We start from the raw sequence: 19,715 nt of genomic DNA on the forward strand, positions 1-19,715 counted from the left end.
AATAATGTTTAACATCCAAACACAGAAATATTGTATATAAATACTTTATTCCCATCTTTTATAACAGAGTTACAGTTGGTGTTTGGGACTCAGTAAATCTGGATGCATTTCTACATCTCTCCCCCACCCCCCACCCCCCCTTTTTTTTAAATCAGCTGCAAGATCAGTGTCAAGGTGTGGGAGTCCCTGCCTTCCCATGCAAATAAGACCTTTTAAAAATGCATCTTTGACACTGACAAGAAAACATAGATGCTTTCTCATGACGTAAAAAGAAAATTAAGAACATAAAGACAAAAAAAGTCCCAAAACATAAAGGTCAGATCATCACAAAAGATTAAAAATCTTTTTTTGCCTACTTTGATTTTTCTTTGTTTGTTTTTTTTCACAGTAATAAAGAACAAATGTGTGTAAAATACTGCTCCCGCCCGCAGCCAAGATCCTCAGTAACAATTTGTGAAATTCTTGATTTAAAAATAATTCATGGTTTTCAGAAAGTTGCTGATGTAACACATGAAGAGTAAATACATTCAGCGTGATCTAGGTCCCCTTCATGACTCAGTGCCTTCGCACAGTGCAGCATTCTTCTTTCATAGCTGCTTGTGCCCTTTTTAGAGTTGTTGTAGCTTCAGAGCAGCAATTTAGAAGATCATTTTTGCGAGTTCAAACATAACCTACAAGAGAAACAAATGAGATGCACTCATTATTAAACATCTCCCTGTTTTTTTTAAAGCATGAATAAAGGTTTGTTTTAAAAATGCTGCATTCTTTGAGGCTTCTTGCTTGACCTCTTTTACCTCAATCGTAATCAGGATGACTATCATCCACTCCAACCTCAAGCTGTGCTTCTCACTCAGGTGGCTCCTCATCAAGTCTGTCAGCTGCGTGCAATGTTCCAGCTTCTCATTCACAACCTAAAATGAGATAGATTATGAAGCTACATGGGCAAAAAAAATGATTGAGTGTTAACACAAAGACCCAGCAGCGATAGTTTATCCTTTACATTGACTCTGCGGTTGATGCTGAGGAACTGGCACGTCTTATCGTAGAGTTTTTCTAGGTTTTCTCTGTCCCAGTAGAAATCAGGCGTGAGGAGAAGGTCAGATCTCAGGTTTATACAGTGTCTGTCAAAGCAGAGTGTAAATAAAAATACTAAAGTACGGTAATACTAGAAAAGCAAACAAACAGCAGTTTTTGCATTTAGAAATAACATGTATAATTACACAAAACTCAAGGTGTATTACTTGCTCATAAATAGTGAATACAAAAATAGAAAGGATGTACTTTCCTGAATTTACCTTAATGTGAAAAGCTCTCCTATCTTCTGCATAACCTCTGCAGAGGACAACTTGACTCTTTTCCCAGACTTGAGTGTCTGGGTGGGAAAGGAAAAAAAAATTAGCATGCTGGCATTAGCATTTTAGAAAAATGCTAATGCCACGTGCATCTCCTAACACACAAACAACCATTATAAATAATCAATTATTCATTCTTGCTGTTAATTGTCCACTGTACCTCTGGAATTGATTGAATGGACTCTACAAAGTTGTCTAATGCTACCTCCCATATTGCCAACTTCACTGGAAAAGAAAGCAAAGAGAAAAGGTTAGCAGTGTTCACAGGAAACAAATACATTTTTTATGATTCAGACTGGAAATACAGCTTCTCACCAGACAAACAAAGTGCATTTGAAAATGCAAATTTCTCCAAAACAGCTTCCTCTTGATCCATATCGTCACTCAGAATAAAGTTGCCACGCTCAAGCTTTGTATTTCCCCTGAGGTGGAAAAAAGTGTCTGTTTAGAAACGTTACAGAGTCTGAAAGTACTAACAAAACAAAGCTTGAGGCTCATCGTACTCTCCCACAGTGTAGTTAATCTCCTCATTTTCCCAGTGGACTAACGCTACTTCATAAGGCTGGATCTCATGGTGTTCCAGGATTCTCAAAATGTTTTTCATCTGTAAAGACCGAGGGGAAATTACAGAGTTTAACAATAGTATAGTAGAAAAGTGAACTGGAAATTAGATTAACTGCATTAATGGTGATGTTTGCTTACCGTTTTCTCCTCGACATTCCAGAAAACTACTGAGCCTTCTCTAAAAATTTAGAAAGTGGAACAAGTCAGTGTTTAGCCCTTCCTCTCATGTTACAAAACAAACTATCAGTTCAAGGTAATCATGAGGCAAGCAGTCAAACAAAAACTCTAGATGAACAAAACAACTTTTAAACTTAGAAACTTTAGACTGAGATCAGGCATTATGGGGCCAAAGAAAAAAGCAGCTGTACTAAAGAAGTATTAGTAACTACACTGCTGAAAAATGCTAAAGGAATGCTTGATTGTCAGCGTATAACAAAAAAGTCAGCTAAACTTCAGGGATAGCAACCTGTAAGTTAGAAAGCATAAACTATTAAGACTCAGTTTCACCTGCTCTGGTGCAAATCAAAGGGACAACAGGTGCAGGGGAAGACAACAACAAGACAACCCCCCAAAAAGGGAATGGTTGCCACAGACCGTTTCTATCTCCTTGTCCTTGCTACCACTAGTAACATGAGACACTATCACCATCTCAGCCAGGTTGCACAAATAGTCCAACTCCTCCAGGATGGCAAATCCACACGTGCCATGGCAACAAAGTTTGTGCCTCTCAGCACAATCTCAAGAGTGTGGTGGAGATACCACAGGGAGATACTACAGCAGCAGGACCAGTATCTGCTCCTTTGTGAGAGGAAGAACGGGAGGTGGCCTACAAAACCTCATGTGCATGTTTTAGATCAAACTGTCAGAAACAGACTCCATGAGGGCGGCATGAGGGGCTGACATCCATCAGTGGGACCTGTGTTCACATACCAGCAACATGCAGATCGAATAGCATTCACTAGTGATCAACAAAACCAAAAGGTCCATCAGTGGGGCTGCATTCTCTTTACAGATGAGAGCAAATTCACACTGAGCATATGTGGCAGGTAAGAGTCTGGAGATGCTGTGGCGAACGTTATGCTGCATGCAACATCCAGCATGAATGGTTTAGCAGGAGGTCAGTGATTGTCTGAGGAGGCATATCCTTGGAGGATTACATAGACCTTCACAGCCCTCCCTGACTGCTTAGACACAATGCAGTGGGGCCTGGCCTCACGTGGCAAGAGCATCAACAATTTTAAAAGGCACCACTGATTAGCCTTGTGTAATCCAATCGACAATCTCAGCAATTGCATGTTTAGATTTGTGTGTGCATCTGATGCTGAGAAATAGATCACTGATATAGGCATACAGGCAAACCAAGGTACGCCTGTATCACCGAGTACTGACCAAACCAATTATCAATAATCCTCAAATTAAGCCATATTTTTGACAATGTTTGAACAGAACTGACCTTTCTACAACAAAATAATACCATTGGAGACAAAGTCTAAACCAAAGCGCATCAGCATTACCTGAAGAAGAAGATTTGTGCATTATCATCTGGTTTTGCAGCCATGTCTGTGCTTATCACCAGAACATTCGAGGCATCTGAAAATAAAAACACGACGATCATGAAAGCCATCACTAATAATCTAATGCACAGCTGTATGACCTTTTCACTCATACCTCTGGGCAAATCTATCTCATGGAAGCCGTGGTTTATCAAGTCGTGAGAAAGTGTTGGCAAATGATACTGATCTGCTGTTGCAAAAGCAATGCACTGCATCATATCCTATGGAGACAAACAATTGAATCAACACATAAAACAATACCAGGCGCAGCTAAATAAAACATTTCACTACACTAAAGGGTAAATCACCTTGTCTTCACTGAGGGAAGGCTGGTTGGCTCTGGACGGCTGCTTCGTCCGTGGTCCCTTGGGTGCCCTCTTCCCAGGCACTGTGGCTGGTTTCAAACCTGGTTTCAACACTGACTTTACGAGGTTGGTTGAATACAAACTTGTTTGTCCTCTTGCACAGTTTGAAAGTCTCCCAGGGTCAGTCAAAAACCCACTGCTAAGACTTTTACATCCACTCAAAGCAGGCAAAGAAACATGTCTTTTCTGCTCGTGCTGCTGATGAATATAGTTTAAATGGCAGGTCCTGGAAAAGCTCCACGGAGCACAGTGAGTCCTGGCCGAAGTTAAAACGCAGCCTGATCTGCTCCCTGCATGCAGCTGGGCTCCCAGTCTGGACCACAACGTCCGGAGAAGCATCTTCCATTCACACTCACCTACAAATAACCTGCTGCCAAAGGAAAGTGCCTTTAGGTGACTGGAAGCACAGAACTATGTTAAACAAACAGATCAACTTAGCTAATGGACGTATAGTTATATTGTTACACGTTAAATCTAAAGTATAGACAACAACAGGAATCAAAAGTGCATCAGCAAGCAAAACACTCGTATATCCTGCAAACTAATTAGGATAATACATTCAGCAGTACTGCGGCTCCATGCCTGGAGCTAACTTCTGTATACATGCCAGCCGCAGACAATTCAGTGAGTAGAAAACGTCCGTTTCTTCGCTTACCAGGTTAGAAAAAACAAAATACGGTGTTAAATTAATTCACAAATTCCAGCTACCTTCAGTGTTTACAGTCTTGCATACATTCAAAGGCGGCGTGTTTGTTCCTCGTCGCTTGTTTCCTGCTCGAAGTGACGCAATACAAGTAGTCACATTAAGCTCTCAGCTCTGACTTGAAGGTAGAGCGTTTCCATTTTAAGCTGAACTATATTACTTACTAAAACTTCAAAACACAGCAGGAAGTACCTTAAAAATACTCAGTCGTTTATATTTAGACAAACTCGATCAGTTTATGAGTGGAAAATGTCCGGTAAGTGAAGCTCATACTGGGATTGAGCAGAAGGGCTACCTGACAGTCTAAACTCAGGGCTAACGTGGTGCTCATGGAATGACCTTCACATTGTTGCACGTTCAGCGTGACTTTGGATTTTTTTTATGTTACTATATAAATTAAGAAATCAATTTTACTAAACTAAACTAAACTAAAATAAAATAAAATAAAATAAAATAAAATAAAATAAAATAAAATAAAATAAAATAAAATTCCACCAACTTGATAAACGAGTTGATGCCTGACAGGCTCAGCTACATCGCCCCCTTCTGACTGAGCCTGTGTTTGCTGTTGCCAGGAGACTTCTTAAAACAGAGGCAACATCTACTTAAAGTTCACTTCTCACCTCTCTTATTTGGAGTTATGGAAAACTCTAACGAGGTAGGCCTTAAAATATTTTAAATGTCTACTGAATTCAGTCATAGCGGAGGAAAAAACTAAATTGATTCCTATGTTGGCAACTTTTAAAAATAGATTTAAAAAAAACATTTAATAACTATTTAGTACCTTTCTTCAACCTCTGTAATTAACAGTGCAATGAGAAGGAGAGGCTGAAGATGAGGGTTGCTGTTTTAGAAGAGAGTGTGAAGTCCAGTGAGGTGGAGTGCAAAGCCAGCAGAGAGACGGTGCTGAGGCTGGTGGCAGAGCTGGACCAAGAGAGGAGGAAGGCTGCAAGCAGTGTAGCAGCACTTGATTCACTCAAAGTGGTATATACACAACTTAAAAGAGTAGTTACTTTACAGTACAAGATTTCACATGTCTGGACGGCTTAACCCACGAACTAAAGGATTTAGTAGCGTTGTGTAAAAACTACTGACTTCTGTACGAAATTGTTAATTTAAAGATTTTATTACTTTAGGAGTAACTGCTAAAATTGCCCTATTGTTGTGGTGTTTGTATGTCATTTAGGAGCTTGATGGTCTGGCTGTTGGGAGAAGAAGTGTCGAGATGGAGAAGCAGACCCTAACTGAAAGACTTGAGGCCAGTAAGAGAGTAATAGAGGCAGCCAGGCGAGAGTCACACTGTCTGGAGAACCAGGTGGAGGAGCTTGAAAGAAGGATCCAAGAAGCTGAGAGCAAGCTGCAGGCATTCTTGGAAACGTTGGTCGGCCTCCTGGAGAAGAGGTGTGAGGACGTCATCCTGCCCACGGAGAGAGATGTTCTACAGACACTGGATAACCTCTGCAATAAGGTGAGGAACGTTGGGATTTCCAACAAAAAATGCTTAAAAGCTGCTTTAAAGCTAAATTTGTTCTCCAAGGTGCAAATGTGGCTCCAGCCAAACAACACATTTGCTGACAATTATAAATCACATTGTATTTTAGCTATTAGGATTACTTTTTGTTAATCGCTATATGTCATGAATGATCAGTTACTTGTGTAAAATGAAACATACTGGTTGATTTTTTTTTTTACCAATAAGCATGCAGGTAGCACTTTAATCTCAATACTTGCAATACAGCTAAATATTTTTTTTATTTTAATTTGCAGACTAATAACTACATCGACTGGATAACTCTGTAAAGTAGAAGAATACGTCCCAAAGCACAGCAATTGATGCAGTTACTTGTATCTTTATGTTAACTCTTCCTGTTCCATCTGTCAAGGACTTAGTCCAGCTGTAAGATAAAAAGGAGTGTGCACACAATAGTTTATGTTACCACACATTTTCACTATGCTGGTCTTTCAGAGCTTGCCAGAGGTGGAAATGAGGCTGTGTTGTGTTTCTGAAAAGCTGAATGAGCAGACAGAGCTTCATCACATTGCACAACAGAGGGCTCAGCTTGCAGAGCAGCAAGTCCAAGACCTGAGGGGAAGACTGCAATGTCTGGAGGCCGAACTGCTGACAGCAGACATGCATTGTGACCGATTGCAACACAGCAAACAGGATGTGAGTAAAGTCATGTGACTAAGCATATAAGTTACAGATACAGGTTGGTATAGCGACACATTCCTATGATTTGTCTCTTTTTTTTAACAGTATGAGGAATTCTTGGAGCAGCTGTCCAAGACGATGAAGGTTGAGGACTTTGACATTGATCTTGACTTCGAAATGAAGCTAAAATTCATTCTGTCACGTGCCGAACAACTTGTTAGACAAGAGGGAACTGCTTTAGTTGAGAGTAAAAGTCTGACTTACAGCTTACAACGGAAGGTAGTTTTTTTGTTTGTTTTTTGTTTTTATCATTCACAAGTTTATACAAGTGGAGAGTGGTGCTGAACAAGCAGATAATTTACCTCTAAATGCACAAATGCAGCTTAAAAAAATGTATACAGTTGATTTAAAATATTCCCATTCCCTGTAGTTGAAATCACAGAAGGAACAAATAGAGAGCAAAGGACTCCACATCCAACTACTGAGGAAAAAGGTTTCAGAGCTGGAGGAGGAGAAGAAGACCCGATCAGCATTGGCTGCGGAACAAAATGATGCACAACTGCAGGCTGCGAGGCTGCAGAAAAAACTGGAGTGTCTTCAAAGTGAACTGAAAGCAACCAAACTTTCCAACACTGAGCTCAAGGCCCAGCTCTCCCATACCAGCGAGCTCAAGGTAGAGGGGAGAAGGGTTTGGGCCCAAATTCACTCCAGAGGGATTTTCACTTCATAATGTTTTGTGTATTTGTGTTAATTTTGGGGCATGGGTTGGTGGGTCATTGAATCATATGCATATGCAATCAATGCATGCTTTCAAAGTATCAGAGTATCTTAGATTAATAATTTGACATAATTAAATAAAGTCACTCTTGTTTTACTAAAACCCGACGCTCACTCGAGTCTCTGCTGTGCCTAAAATGCCAAGCTGAAAGTCGCGCAACAGACTCAGACCATGCAGGAGCAGAAAAAGAAGCTGAATCTGGTGGCGGATGAGAAGGCAAAGGTGGAGAAAAAGCTGAGCGCAGTTAGCTCAGACCTGCAAAGCCAAGAGAAGAAGACAAGAGACGACCTACAGGAACTCCTCACCCTCAGACAGAGCCTTGCTCAGCTGTCTGAGAGGCAGAGAGAGGTAAGAGTCAAACGACAAATAGGAAAACTTGTTTACCATGCTTTCATCCACATCTCATGACCTTGCACAGCAGATGTTTGTTAGCGGTCATAGAGCTCATTTAATGTTGTTTGTTAATATAAATAAAGGAAAGGTCACAAGATTTCTGAAAACTTTTGAACCAGGTAAGTTTCTTTTTTCAGTTGGTGGATTTCCGCATGCTGGTTTCTCAAACGTTGGGCCTGGATGCCACAGCGTTGGCTCTTCCAAATTATGAAATCATCAAATTACTTGAAACCCTTCTTCATGGCCATTGTCACCGTCACCACCTTCATCATCATGCTAACATACCTCGGCACTACTCGACTCACCAGAGACCTCACCTGCAACAAGTCCAAGAACTATCCGATGGCTCCAACCTGGATGTTACCACCTGCAGATCTCACGAAACTTAAAATGTATTCACTCCATTCATACCAAAAATAAGTTGAAATGTTGAGAAATAGTAGAGATATTAATTACTTTTGAAACATAAAATAACAATTTAAAAGTTTTCTTTTATATTTGTGTTTTCATGGGAAGATCAATATAAGTATGATGCACAAAGGGTGAAATATTAAAAATGCTAACTCACAAATAAAATGACAACTTTTAGAATGAAGGTTTGGCATTCATTGTTTTTGAGAGTCGCATATACATACATTTCTCATATTATTTCTTTTTGCATTATATACATATGTTAAATAACTCTCGACTGTTATACATTTGATACTGAACTCACAGTCTTATAAAATATGCAATAATTCTATTGGTCATATTTCTCAATCTTAAAGACATATTTCATATCCTGAAAAAATAAAACAGCAGAATGTATAAAGACCATGGATGACTGTTAAAGGTTAAACTCCTGCGTTGCGTCTGACTTGGATATTAAATTCACTTGACTTGGCTTAAATGACTCTTGCATGAATCCATGTGGTTCAAGTTAAAAATGGACCGATTACCACAGACACAACGATGGATGTAAGTAAGTAAAAGCAAAGATTAAAACTGCATGCCAAAATACAGGTAAAAAAATAATTGCAATGTAAGATATATTAAATGTTTTTGCTGTTTACAAACTTTTAGTTACAAGCAAATTCACAGGCTATATTTCAGCGTTTAACTTTGGTGCTATCGGCTTGAGAGAAGTTACGTCATGTTTACACCACTGAGTCGACACGTCGTTTATCCAGCAGATGTCCACTGTGGGCAGAAACCTCCAGATCCGTTACACCAAAAATGCAAATTAACTGACACAGCATTACACAGAGTAACATAGTGAGATGCTTGATCCTATGTGCTACACACAAAGATATTAACTGTAGATGGCAGCTGTTATTCTGCAGTAAAAATGGACGAGCAGGATTTGTTTTTGCTCCCAACGTGATTAACCGTTTCAAGGATATCAACATGAATCCCACTAAGGTCATTCTGGCTCAAGAATACTAAACATCAGTGGTTTTTACGTCCATCTACACTGGAGGCGGTCCGTTGGTGTAGCTCAGCATCGGGTAGAAGGAATGAGCAAAGTTGTTGGACTGAGCACAGTAGTCCTCCTCAGACATTGGCAGCAGAAAGGCAAAAACCACTAACAGGAGCAGGAAGAGCTGGAGAGGCAGTGCGACCCAGAAGACGCGCCACAGAAACGAGGACCTACGAGATGATCGTGTCTCCGAGTCAGAAGGGAAGGAAGCGGATCCAGCGTCGCTGTGAGGCCTGCTCACACAAACACAAACATTCACAGCCCAGCAAAAACAGGATTAGTCAAACACAACTATGGATTATAGACTTTTAAAATCTCCTTCTCATCTGCACTACTGCAAATGTGTTTCCAAAAAGACTGTGGCCTGAATGTATATAAAAGCAGAATGCAATGGATTTTAAATCATTTAAACCCAACCTAAATTAATTATCAATTAAAGGTTTTTTTTTTATTAATTAAAAGAATTGGCAGACCTATGTCTAAATTTCCAGTTACTTTTCTTAATTTCAAGCTTGCGTTAATCAGTCGAAGTTTCAGACAATAACTCGAGCTTTTGACTCTGAAATGATTTTTTTCAGTGACAGAAACAAGCTTCCATCCAAAACATGTAACATGCTGGAACAGAGTTCTTTAAATTGTAACTTATACTATAGTCTAACCAATCAAAGTCTGAATTTCTTCATGGAAATGATGGATAGTTGGTCCTTTGGCATAAAGAGAACATGAGCCAACATCTATTATATGATAATAACAGTAGATGTAGCTTTTATAACTTGACCATCTGTGACAAAAGATACAGGATAAATGAAAAAAGATAAATGCAGGTTTTGAAGCAACACATGCTGCCATCTAGATATCAGCTAGCCTTGTTTATTTTAGCAAAACCACAGTCTCTGTAGTAGAGACAGTTTGGGTGATACTCACTAAAAACTCTTGATCACAATTATAAACATGCCCTGCACCACCAATTTGAAACATGGGGCTGCTTTCAAAATTGACTGAACATATATAAAAACATAGAACCGAATTTTAAAAATCAATTTACATGCATTTCATCATTTGATTTCTTTATATTAAATATAATTGAGTTTAAATGATCATTGCATTTTTATTTTATTTACATTTTGCACATACTCCCGTCTTTGTTGGAAACACTGTTGTACTTCCACGGCAATATAATAAACCAATCTTACATGTACAAAACTGCTTCTCTTTGCTACAGAAATAGTAAAAATTACAAACAAATCAAATTAGTCTAATCCAATAAACAAACTTCCCTTTAAAAATTATCCTAATTTAATATCCTTCTCTCCCCACTCTTAACTGTTTTAATGTTGTCTGCATAGTTTCAATCCAAATAAGATCTCAGTCCAGCGACAGTGGATGTAAGCACCATGCTGTGTTTGAAAGACATTGCCAACACAGTGTAAAGCAATGTTAGACAATGTTTAACATTGTGATCTACATGCTGACTGAGACTGGGGTGGATCAACACAAGTACGAATACGGTCACAAAACAGTTTTCACGGCATACATTCTGCAATCCTGTGCCAGACAAAGACATTTAATACGAGAGCTTGCATTTCTTTGCAAAAGGCGTTAGAGTAAAAGGCAAACAGCATGCTGCAAGTAACAGCTGAATTTGAGAATACTCTTTTTATTCATATAACAATGGAGTCTTTGAAAGTTTGTGTCCTGTTAAAAAATGCAAAGCAAACGGAGGCGGGAAGAGCACGGCAATTAGAAACAGCATCTTTGACCCTGGTAGTTAGCTGCGTTTTCTTAAATCAACAGTTTGGGAAATCCAGTTCACTTTCTAGATTTAGAGTTAGATGAGATGACTGAAATCCCTTTGTGAATTAAGATGTTAAGATGAAGCTGGGACAGAGCCTAGTTTAGCATGGACACTGGGAGGAGGAGGAAAGAGCCAGACACGCTGGCTGTTTCCAACTGCTTCCACGTCCAAAAAAGAAACATAAGGAAATAAGCAAATTCACAAAATGTCATACTATGAGTAGTAATGTGTCATTTTTCTGTCACCATCACCCTCAGTAATACTGTCTTCTTATAGCCTCAAAAAGTTAGAAGACACGGTCAGTTGAAAGCAGTAATATAGGGGTTTACATATGTATGTATTGTAAAAAATAAAGTATTCAGAATGTATTTCAATTAAGAAAAATCAAGGCTGCTTTGCTCTCTAAATGTATTTTTCCCTCAATCCCAGAATGCATGAACAAAGTGACTCGAGCTGCCCTGTGTTTTTACCGAAAGTGCCCCTTTACCATTTCCCAAATGGAGACCTGAGAGGCAAGACTCACAGATGACAGACTGAGGGGGGGGAGATGGTGGATACTCAGTGAGATAGCAGCAGCAGAGGGAGAAGAAATGTAACACACAAGAGAGAGAATCAGCGCAAGAGAGGAAGAGAGCGGCCTTTGCATTGTTCATTGCAGACATTTACTGGCTCGGCAATTTGAGAGCAAAAGGGTGTGTGTGTGCGCTCAGTATCAGCGAGGAAGTTAGATATAGAGAAATATTTGTGTTATTCATAAGAAACGCCCTCTGGTTAGCAATATTAAGCAGCCAAGGACATTGGCAGAGAGGAGGCCTTGCACCTTTCCTTGTGAAACTCCTGTCTCGGATGCGTGGGCTACCACTCACCTGATCGCCTAGCCTACACAGAGCATCTAGACTTACAGAAGATGATGGAATTCATTATCATGAGCTGCTATTCTGGCACGAGCGTTAAAAGCTGAAATTCTGAATATTTGTTCCTTAAGTGTTTCATTTCAAAGCTGAAATCAACTGATCTCCAAATGCATCATGGGCTGCTGAGTTCCATTATCTTCTGGGTGTGCTAGAAACCAACAGAAAGGTACCTGTGGTGTGGACTGCTCACAGAGGGTCCAGGCTGTGACAGACTACATTTGCCCCGTTGCTGTTTGCAATGAACAGGGGGGGGGGAGGTAAAAGAAAGAAAGTATGTTTAAGTCCAGGCAAATCAAGACAAAGCTATTGATGAAAAGAAAACCCAAAATGAAAGAAGAGCAGCAACAAAATCATACGTGAAAGTGACTGATTTTGTAACCTGTTATAATAAGGAATCTGGCTCTTCACAGAGCACAACTACTTTGAATTGCTTCAGCTTGGGAGTGCAATAAAGGGACTGCTACAATTATGCAATGTGATGCATGAATCTCTTTGGAACAAGGACATTTAGTAACATACACATAGTATAAGCAGGGACATGCTTATTTGGACTGATGTACAGTTGAATAATGAGAAAATAATGCTTTCTCATTGCTGTTGTTGATGCCATGCTTGCTCATTAAACCAGCAACAAGTTCTATGCTACACTTGAAATTAAGCAGCTGCACAATAGCCAGTAATCCTAGCTATAATACTACGAGGATCGAAACGTATCTACAGTGAGAAGAAATTTAAGGGAAGTCTGAGAAAAAGAAAAGGGTTTCAGAAATACTGGAAGAGAAAAAGAAACAAACTGGGCAGAGCTAAAAAGCCTGCCAAGAAAAGGAAGGAAGAAGTAGAAAAGTTAGAAAGGAGGACATCTCAGGAGACTGTCTGGAGATTGACAACATGCAAGAAGAGCAAAAGGCTGGAAAAAAGTTCAAAATCCAGAGGGAGGGAGCGTAACGCTGGTTGTGGAGGTGGAGAAAGATTTGAAGAGCGTGAGGAGAGATCTTGGGATGACAGGGGTGAATCTGGCCTTCACTGGGGCATTTGGGGCATTTACTCTATGTGTCTTAGGGGTTTCCAAACACCTGGTTCTCATATAGCAGCATGTACAGGTAGAGATAAACATTACCGATCGTCTGTGACTGGGAGTACTCCTTCCTGATACAGGACTGAGGGAGCCAGACGTGTCCAGCTCATCAGCAGACGACCAAGAGGAAAGATCCTGATGTTGGAAACAATCGCAGATACAAAGAGAGACAAAGCAGGTGAGAGTTAAGCAAATAGTGACCCCTTTTCTAAATGTGGCCACAGACTACACAGAGTGGTTGGCAGGTGATTAGTACTTAAAAAAATCTAACTGAAGGACACAGCCAAACAATATAATACACTCAAGTAAAATTAAGTGTATCCTGTGCTGAAACAATCGTTTATTTGCAAATATGATATTTTTTATTCAGTGCAAAAATATGCTCCACATGAGAGCTAAAAATGTAAAACGATTACACACTTACAAGATTCTGGCAAATTGCACCATCACAAGTTTGCTCCCCACCTTTGCTAATATTGTACATTAACGGTGTGAGTAACACATTTTTGACTAATGAAATATCACTGAATATGAACCTGTGAATTTTCAGCCTGTCTGCGTTTCACAGTTCTTTCTTTTTTGAGCTTTTTTTTTTAGATTATAGCCAAATGTATTCATTTTATTTTATTTTATTTTTACAAAAACCACTTTAAACTTGAAAATTCTGTTTTTAAAAAAATCTGACGATGGAAGAAATTGAAAATGTTTCTGTCAAATGCTTTTTGACTTTTTAAATGCAGGTGAATATAAAAGAAAGGTGTTCAGGTAACACATGACAGGTACACAAGTGACTGAGGCTCTACCTGTTGACTGCTTGTGATGTCCAGAATCTTGGCCAGCTCTCTGAGGTCTCGGGTTACTTCCTTTAGCAGGAGTTTTAGGCGGTTTCCTATGACGTGAACCTTCTCCTTAGCCTCCAAGCAATCACTGCCCTGCGAGTTGACCAGCAACTGGAGGGACATGTCTTGTAGTGAAGCAACTTTAAGCTGTGAGTCTAGCAGCTCCTGGCGGATTTGCTGGAGAGAAAATTTAAGCGATACATTCAAAAAAGAAACCTTTTACAGAGTGGATTTATGGAAGTAACACGGAAAGACGCACTTAAGTTTAAGAGTGTGACAGTTTGGTACCGTGAGTGTTTTGTGATGCTCATGGAGAGTATCACTGTCCTGGATGGGATCAATGGGAACCACCTCATTCCTCCTGCGATCGATGTTTTCCAGCCAGAGCAGCAGACCGTGACTCATCTCATGAAATTCCTATTGATCAGATGAAATTTGGGAAGGTGAAGACCCAACTAGCATATCATAGAAGGATATTCATACTCATGAGCAAGTCGATCTGTTCAAACAGTCCGACTTGATCAGCACTCACTTGACACTGCATCAGAGCTTCCTGTAACGAAGACCTCCATTCCTCCAGCGCGCTGCCGAGTTTATCCCAGTGGTTGTTCATGTCTTTCAGTTTGCCTTGTAGCTCTCGGGACTCGTCTGTCTCCGAATGCAGAAACTCCGCACTGCACAAGTTGATGGAAAGCACTATAGCTTTGCGCTTGTCATACGCCTTCTGCAGCTCCTGTAGACAAACACGCATGTCCATGGTGACGTACAAGTAATGCAAAAAATTCCCAATTTGATGACAAAACAAGGAAACAGCAGGAATAAAGACTATAAGGTATATATTTATAAGTATTCAAGTAAGAAAATAACAAGCAGAGTAATAAAAAAGTAAAAAATAGGGACTTTACTACTAAAAAAAACCTGTACCTTGAGCTTTTTGATACGCAGCTCAATCGTCTGGATGTCCGTGCCAAGCTCCAGTCTACGCTGCTGCTCCAGCTCTTCCTCTGTTTCTCCCAGCCAAGTCAAGATTTTGTTCAGGTCAGAATTCAGCTGCTGCCACTGCTGCTCGTTCTGCTTTGTTCTCATCTCCTTGCTGAGGTCCTGAGCCTGCAGGAGCTCCCAGCGCTCAATCACTCCTAGATTGATGGATGTGAGACCAAAAAGATTATGTTAACTGAATTTACCAGCACTGTAGCCCAATGGATAATTCATATTTTTTTCTTTAACAAGCATAAATTAACATAAATTAAATGCTTATTTAAGATGGGGGATAGTTATAGGTATTACCTGAAGTCTGGGACTCTGAGCTGCTGGGATCTGCCAGTCCAGACACCGTATCCTCTTCCTCCTTCAGCTCAGAGCCCATCCTCCTCACTGTGTCAATACTTCCACGACACTCGCCCATCAGTCGCAGCTACAGAGCAGTTAAAAGACTGGTTATTGCAGGCAGTGTAACAGGATTATACTGACTATTTCAAAATTGGAAAAAATATTGTTAAACTGAAGAACCAAGTGAGTTCTGCGAGGAGAAAATAGATTATTAAAAAAATGTGAGCAAAAATAAACAACAGCAGCATTCAAATAGACAAAGCAGAATTAATTGCAGTTAAATGTACAGTCCAGAGCAGAAAAGCTTTAAAGAATAGATTGTTCTGAGCTCTAAGCGTAATATGAGTAACACATACATATCCCATGTATGAAGAGTCCGTTTCTGTGCTTGCAGAAGTGCGGCTGCGGCTGCTGTCCGTTTGTTGCAGGTGGAAACGGCTGACATCCAGAGGGTGTATATGAGAGTCTGCAGCAGCAACCTCCCCTGTTAACACAATATTAGCTGATTATATTTCCATAATATATTTATGAAACATGTTTAACATCAGAAAAGAAGGTAAGCCCCCCTGATTTAAGAAAAATAAAATGTGGAGAGCGAAAAATGAGAAGTAGACAGGAATGCAGATTGTTTGTTCTGGCCTTTTGTCACAAATCACAGCACTCCCTTTGTGGCCCTTTGCATCGGGAGCTGCATCCCTGATTTGAAATAATACATTTAAACCCCGTGTTTTTTATGTGATTTGCCTTTTCGTGAGACGTCTAAACAAATCTGCAGTCCCTTCTATAAGAATCAATACATTTCTTTCAAAGAAAGAAAAAAAACATGCAAATCAACAAATCCAAACAGGTTAGCTACAAAGAACAAGTCAAGTTAAAAAAATGAATAAAGCTAGTTAGAAAGAAGGGTTAGGCTGAATTCCATTTCTGTTCTGCTGAATTAGAGCCCAAAGCAGAACAAGTGAATAGAAGGAATAAAAATGGAATTGACCCTATTCCCCAGGGTTAGAAAGTGTTGCCATTTGTGCCCAAAGTGTGTTTAAGAGAAGAAATGAACACAAATCAAATTCCAAGCTGGTGAACAGACTACTAGTGTTTCATCACTCAGAGTGTGTCTGTTATTTCTGGCCCCAAACACATGTGGCATGCTGGGGTCTGCTGTTGCCTACCAGTGGAAGACCTCAGTGTTTGTTCTGTTAGTTTAACAAAGGCCTCAGGGCTCTCTGGGATCACTACATCTGGAAGAAACATTATACAGTACACACATTTAGCAGTGGGCTTCAGAATGACTCAGTGAACTGATTATCCTGGTATTCAACGGCACCAAGAAAATCCTCGCCATAATGTAATCAGTCACAGATAAACCCTTCACTAACTTTCTTGTGTTCCTTATGTGTTTTTCTGTCCCCTATGGGAACTTTTGATGTCATTTTTTGGACTTCTCAAAAGATGCAGAAGCACAGTCGTTTAAGATATCGCTCTTCTAACGTTTTTTTAACAGCTAACAGTGATAAAGAAAAGTTATTATTCTGAAAAATCTCTTAAATTTCAAGCATAGTTTTGCACTGGTATGGGAACCTACCTGACAAGCCTGAGGCAGGGCGCTGAAGGAAGTCTCCCCCCTCACTCTGCTGCTCTCTGAGAGCCCTGCTTGCACTCTCAGACCCACGGCTCAGGTCGTAGTCGTGGTCCCATTCCAGAGGAATGGAGTCCACGCTTGCTGGGGTGTCTCTGCCCGAGCGCTCAGTCCGGAGCTGGGCAGCCAAGGAAGCTGAGCGACCGGAGGACGGCAGAGGCGACAGGAAGCCATCCCCCAAACGTTCACTCCACGGCAGACTGGACAAATCACAATGCTCATCTAGCTCCAGCTCACGATCGGACAATGACACTTCAGTGTCGTCATCTGCAAGCTAAAGATAAAGGACTTTAGTATGGGAAAGATTACATTTGGACCCAAGCCACAGATCTGTCAGATTCTCTCAATTTTGAGGTCTTACAGGAAGGCGAATGAGTTTCTTGTAGTAGCGCTCCACTCGACCAAACACCTCCTGACAGTAGCGCTGCAGCTCCTCCAGCTCTTCCTCGATGACAGCAGCATCCAGAGGCTCACTCTTCTCTATCAGCGCTTCCCCCTGGTGGAAGATGTGCTCGATCTTGGCTGTTGTTAGAGAAATCTCCTGCTGGAATGACTGTGAAGCCGGAGAGAGACAAGCTGTTAAAGCTAAACACAAAGTTGTGTGTGATGTGTATCTCACATTAATTATGAAATATCCATTTAGCTGCTCTTCACAAGTGCAAACTGACTCTAGAAATGAAGATAAAATGAACATATGTAAGAGTCAGTAGAAAGCAGTGTTTGAAAAATGCACAGTGGATTTTCTTGGTCTGAAATATCATGACAGGCTTACCCTGAGTTGTTTGATCTTGGCCTGAATGTCACATTCAGAGAAGTGCTCGATGTTGGTCAGCTGAAGGTCCATCTCTGTCAGCCAAACCAAAATGCCATCTCTGGCTGTCTCAAACTCCTCTCTCTGACTAATAAAGTGCTGCACGTGTAAAGAGGGACACTGGTGTTAGAGTCTATGCTTTCACATCATGCAAATGGAACAAACCTTTGTTCGGGCTTTATTAGTGAATAATAAGCAGTCACAGAAAAGTTAGATGAAAAGAAATGAATCCAGAAATGCATGACAGAAATTTAAATTAAAATATACAAAAATGAAATGGAAATAATATATAAGTACTAGTAGAACAATTGTACCTTAAGCCTGCGGAGGATGGATGCCACCCTCTTCTGCAGGTTGTCCCATCGCTGGTTGGCATCATGTGCCATCTCCTTCAGCCGGCAGGAAGAGTCAGTGCGGTTTTCTCTGGCCAGGCGGCGGTATTGCTTATTGATTAACTCCAACTGAGTCAGACTCTCGTGAACTTGTCTCTGGAAGGCCTACAAAAACACATTCATACATTTTCTCAAGAAATTTGCTTTTGTGTTTTAGCTTCGTGTTTCGTTTACATGTTTGCATTTGAGAGATAGAATTTTCTTATTTAATGCTGTCCTACTAGGTGAAAACAGTAGGTAGTTTGATCATTTGTACAGAGTACACAAAATAATTCTGCAATACCTCAAATTTCTTTAGTTCCTCCTTGGCTACAGTATACAGCACACCAGAGGAGTTGGGTAGAGCAGCTGTATTTTCTGAAGTGGCCAGCCACTCCTCAAAACGTGCAAAGTCGTCCAGGAACTTTTGCCATAAACGCCATGTCTCCTCAATCCTAACAGAGGGAATAATTTCAGGAAACAGTTATAACAGTTACCTGTTATCCATAATAACGTATGCATTTGATGCTTTCATCTAGTGTGTAACGTCTTACTTTAATCTCCTCTCCATAGACAAGGCACAGATACTCCTCCAGCGGCGATCAAGGCTCCGCGTTGCCTGCTGGATGGAGTCGCACTCTGCATCGGTGGCGCAGGCGTCACAGTCATGCAGAAGCACCTCACATAGATTCAGCACAGACGCCACTCCTGTACTGTGCTTCTCTATGTCACGCTGAAGCTCCTGACGGGCAAGAAAAGAGTGACACAGTAAGTAATAAGATGAGAGACAGAAGGAGAAGGAAGAAGCTTGATAGAAAGTTAGAGAATGACTTTTTGAAAGTGGTTACAAACTGTACAACAATAACTTTTACTAGTGTATTATATCACAAAACCTGTTTGCATAGAATTGATACTAATAGTTACATTTTCATTATATGATTACAAAAATGTGAATGTTTTTAGAAATTTCAGCTAAATGATTACAAAGCCCTGTTGCCTGTCTGCTATTAAAGAGCTTGCATTTGACACAGACTGAATGATTCCTGGCAAGCTGCACATATGTATTTTAGGTCCTGTTTAGTATATTATGTCACCTGCTGCAGATCGAGCTTCCTCTGAATCTCTTGGGCATCACAGGAGTCATAGGCGATAGGTTTGGACAGCTCTGTTTCGATGTGGGCGAGCCAAGAGCGCAGGCTGCTCATGTTTTTATCTAGCTGCTGCACAGCCACTAGAGTTTCTCTCAGTTTCTTTACTCTGTTAAAAGAATTTAACAGATTAGTTCCAAACAACCCAGCATGGGATAAAAACACAGCTGCATAGCTGTGACTGCACGTCTGCTCACCGCGCTCCAATGAGATTGAGGAGATGCTGCCAGCGGTCACTGACTTTGTTGAGTTTTTGTTCGATTTCAGTGGCTTTGCTCTGGTGACTGGCCCTGGCCAGGCGCTCTCCTAGCTGGTGCAAATGTAGCTTGTTCTCCTCTGCTACTGTGATCTCCTCCTGGTAGTCCTGGCATACAACGCAATGCAAACAGGAAATTTGAAAAAACTGCACTTGTAAAAGAAGCAGAGTAGGAAAAACACAACGTAACTGAAATACAACAATTAAATAACACTGTCAAACTTT

At 40.5% G+C, this 19,715-nt stretch overlaps 3 protein-coding genes across 16 annotated transcripts in view; 1 reads left to right on the top strand and 2 right to left on the bottom strand.

The window, feature by feature from the left end:
- Positions 1-28: 28 nt before the first annotated feature.
- Positions 29-4,643, bottom strand: rmnd1 (required for meiotic nuclear division 1 homolog). Of its 4 annotated transcripts, none has more exons than XM_026152617.1 (12): positions 4,543-4,643; positions 3,778-4,201; positions 3,585-3,690; positions 3,431-3,506; positions 2,055-2,094; positions 1,856-1,956; positions 1,668-1,774; positions 1,513-1,577; positions 1,296-1,372; positions 1,001-1,121; positions 795-911; positions 29-671 (listed from the first exon to the last, which is right to left on the bottom strand). In XM_026152617.1, the coding sequence occupies exons 2-12, from the start codon at positions 4,171-4,173 to the stop codon at positions 639-641; spliced, it is 1,239 nt and encodes a 412-aa protein (XP_026008402.1). In that variant the 5' UTR covers positions 4,174-4,201; positions 4,543-4,643; the 3' UTR covers positions 29-638. The 4 variants fall into 4 exon arrangements, with proteins under 4 accessions (XP_026008402.1, XP_026008400.1, XP_026008401.1 ...); XM_026152615.1 differs by having other exon boundaries at positions 3,778-4,204; XM_026152616.1 differs by having other exon boundaries at positions 3,778-4,204; positions 4,490-4,556.
- Positions 4,644-5,125: 482 nt separating this feature from the next.
- ccdc170 (coiled-coil domain containing 170) lies at positions 5,126-8,367 on the top strand. Its single transcript, XM_026152614.1, has 8 exons — positions 5,126-5,195; positions 5,348-5,521; positions 5,724-6,005; positions 6,504-6,704; positions 6,795-6,968; positions 7,120-7,362; positions 7,612-7,815; positions 7,998-8,367. The coding sequence occupies exons 1-8, from the start codon at positions 5,178-5,180 to the stop codon at positions 8,247-8,249; spliced, it is 1,548 nt and encodes a 515-aa protein (XP_026008399.1). The 5' UTR covers positions 5,126-5,177; the 3' UTR covers positions 8,250-8,367.
- Positions 8,368-8,451: 84 nt separating this feature from the next.
- The window catches only part of syne1b (spectrin repeat containing, nuclear envelope 1b), a 75,263-nt gene continuing 63,999 nt past the window's right edge, over positions 8,452-19,715 (bottom strand). For 8 of the 11 annotated variants that reach the window (XM_026152602.1, XM_026152611.1, XM_026152607.1 and 5 more), the window contains 18 exons: positions 19,432-19,598; positions 19,181-19,343; positions 18,641-18,828; positions 18,391-18,541; positions 18,030-18,212; positions 17,677-17,814; positions 17,266-17,457; positions 16,851-17,178; positions 16,438-16,506; positions 15,628-15,755; positions 15,230-15,356; positions 14,867-15,078; positions 14,475-14,675; positions 14,231-14,359; positions 13,907-14,119; positions 13,146-13,238; positions 12,199-12,257; positions 8,452-9,552 (listed from right to left, as the gene is read on the bottom strand). In XM_026152602.1, the coding sequence (XP_026008387.1) occupies positions 9,309-9,552; positions 12,199-12,257; positions 13,146-13,238; positions 13,907-14,119; positions 14,231-14,359; positions 14,475-14,675; positions 14,867-15,078; positions 15,230-15,356; positions 15,628-15,755; positions 16,438-16,506; positions 16,851-17,178; positions 17,266-17,457; positions 17,677-17,814; positions 18,030-18,212; positions 18,391-18,541; positions 18,641-18,828; positions 19,181-19,343; positions 19,432-19,598 (2,985 nt within the window). In that variant the 3' untranslated portion in view covers positions 8,452-9,308. The remainder of the gene's footprint in view (positions 9,553-12,198; positions 12,258-13,145; positions 13,239-13,906; positions 14,120-14,230; positions 14,360-14,474; positions 14,676-14,866; positions 15,079-15,229; positions 15,357-15,627; positions 15,756-16,437; positions 16,507-16,850; positions 17,179-17,265; positions 17,458-17,676; positions 17,815-18,029; positions 18,213-18,390; positions 18,542-18,640; positions 18,829-19,180; positions 19,344-19,431; positions 19,599-19,715) is intronic. The other 3 variants (XM_026152610.1, XM_026152606.1, XM_026152609.1) reach the window with 2 other exon arrangements.

Source organism: Astatotilapia calliptera, chromosome 19 (assembly GCF_900246225.1).
Source record: "Astatotilapia calliptera chromosome 19, fAstCal1.2, whole genome shotgun sequence".
Classification (NCBI taxonomy): domain Eukaryota; kingdom Metazoa; phylum Chordata; class Actinopteri; order Cichliformes; family Cichlidae; genus Astatotilapia; species Astatotilapia calliptera.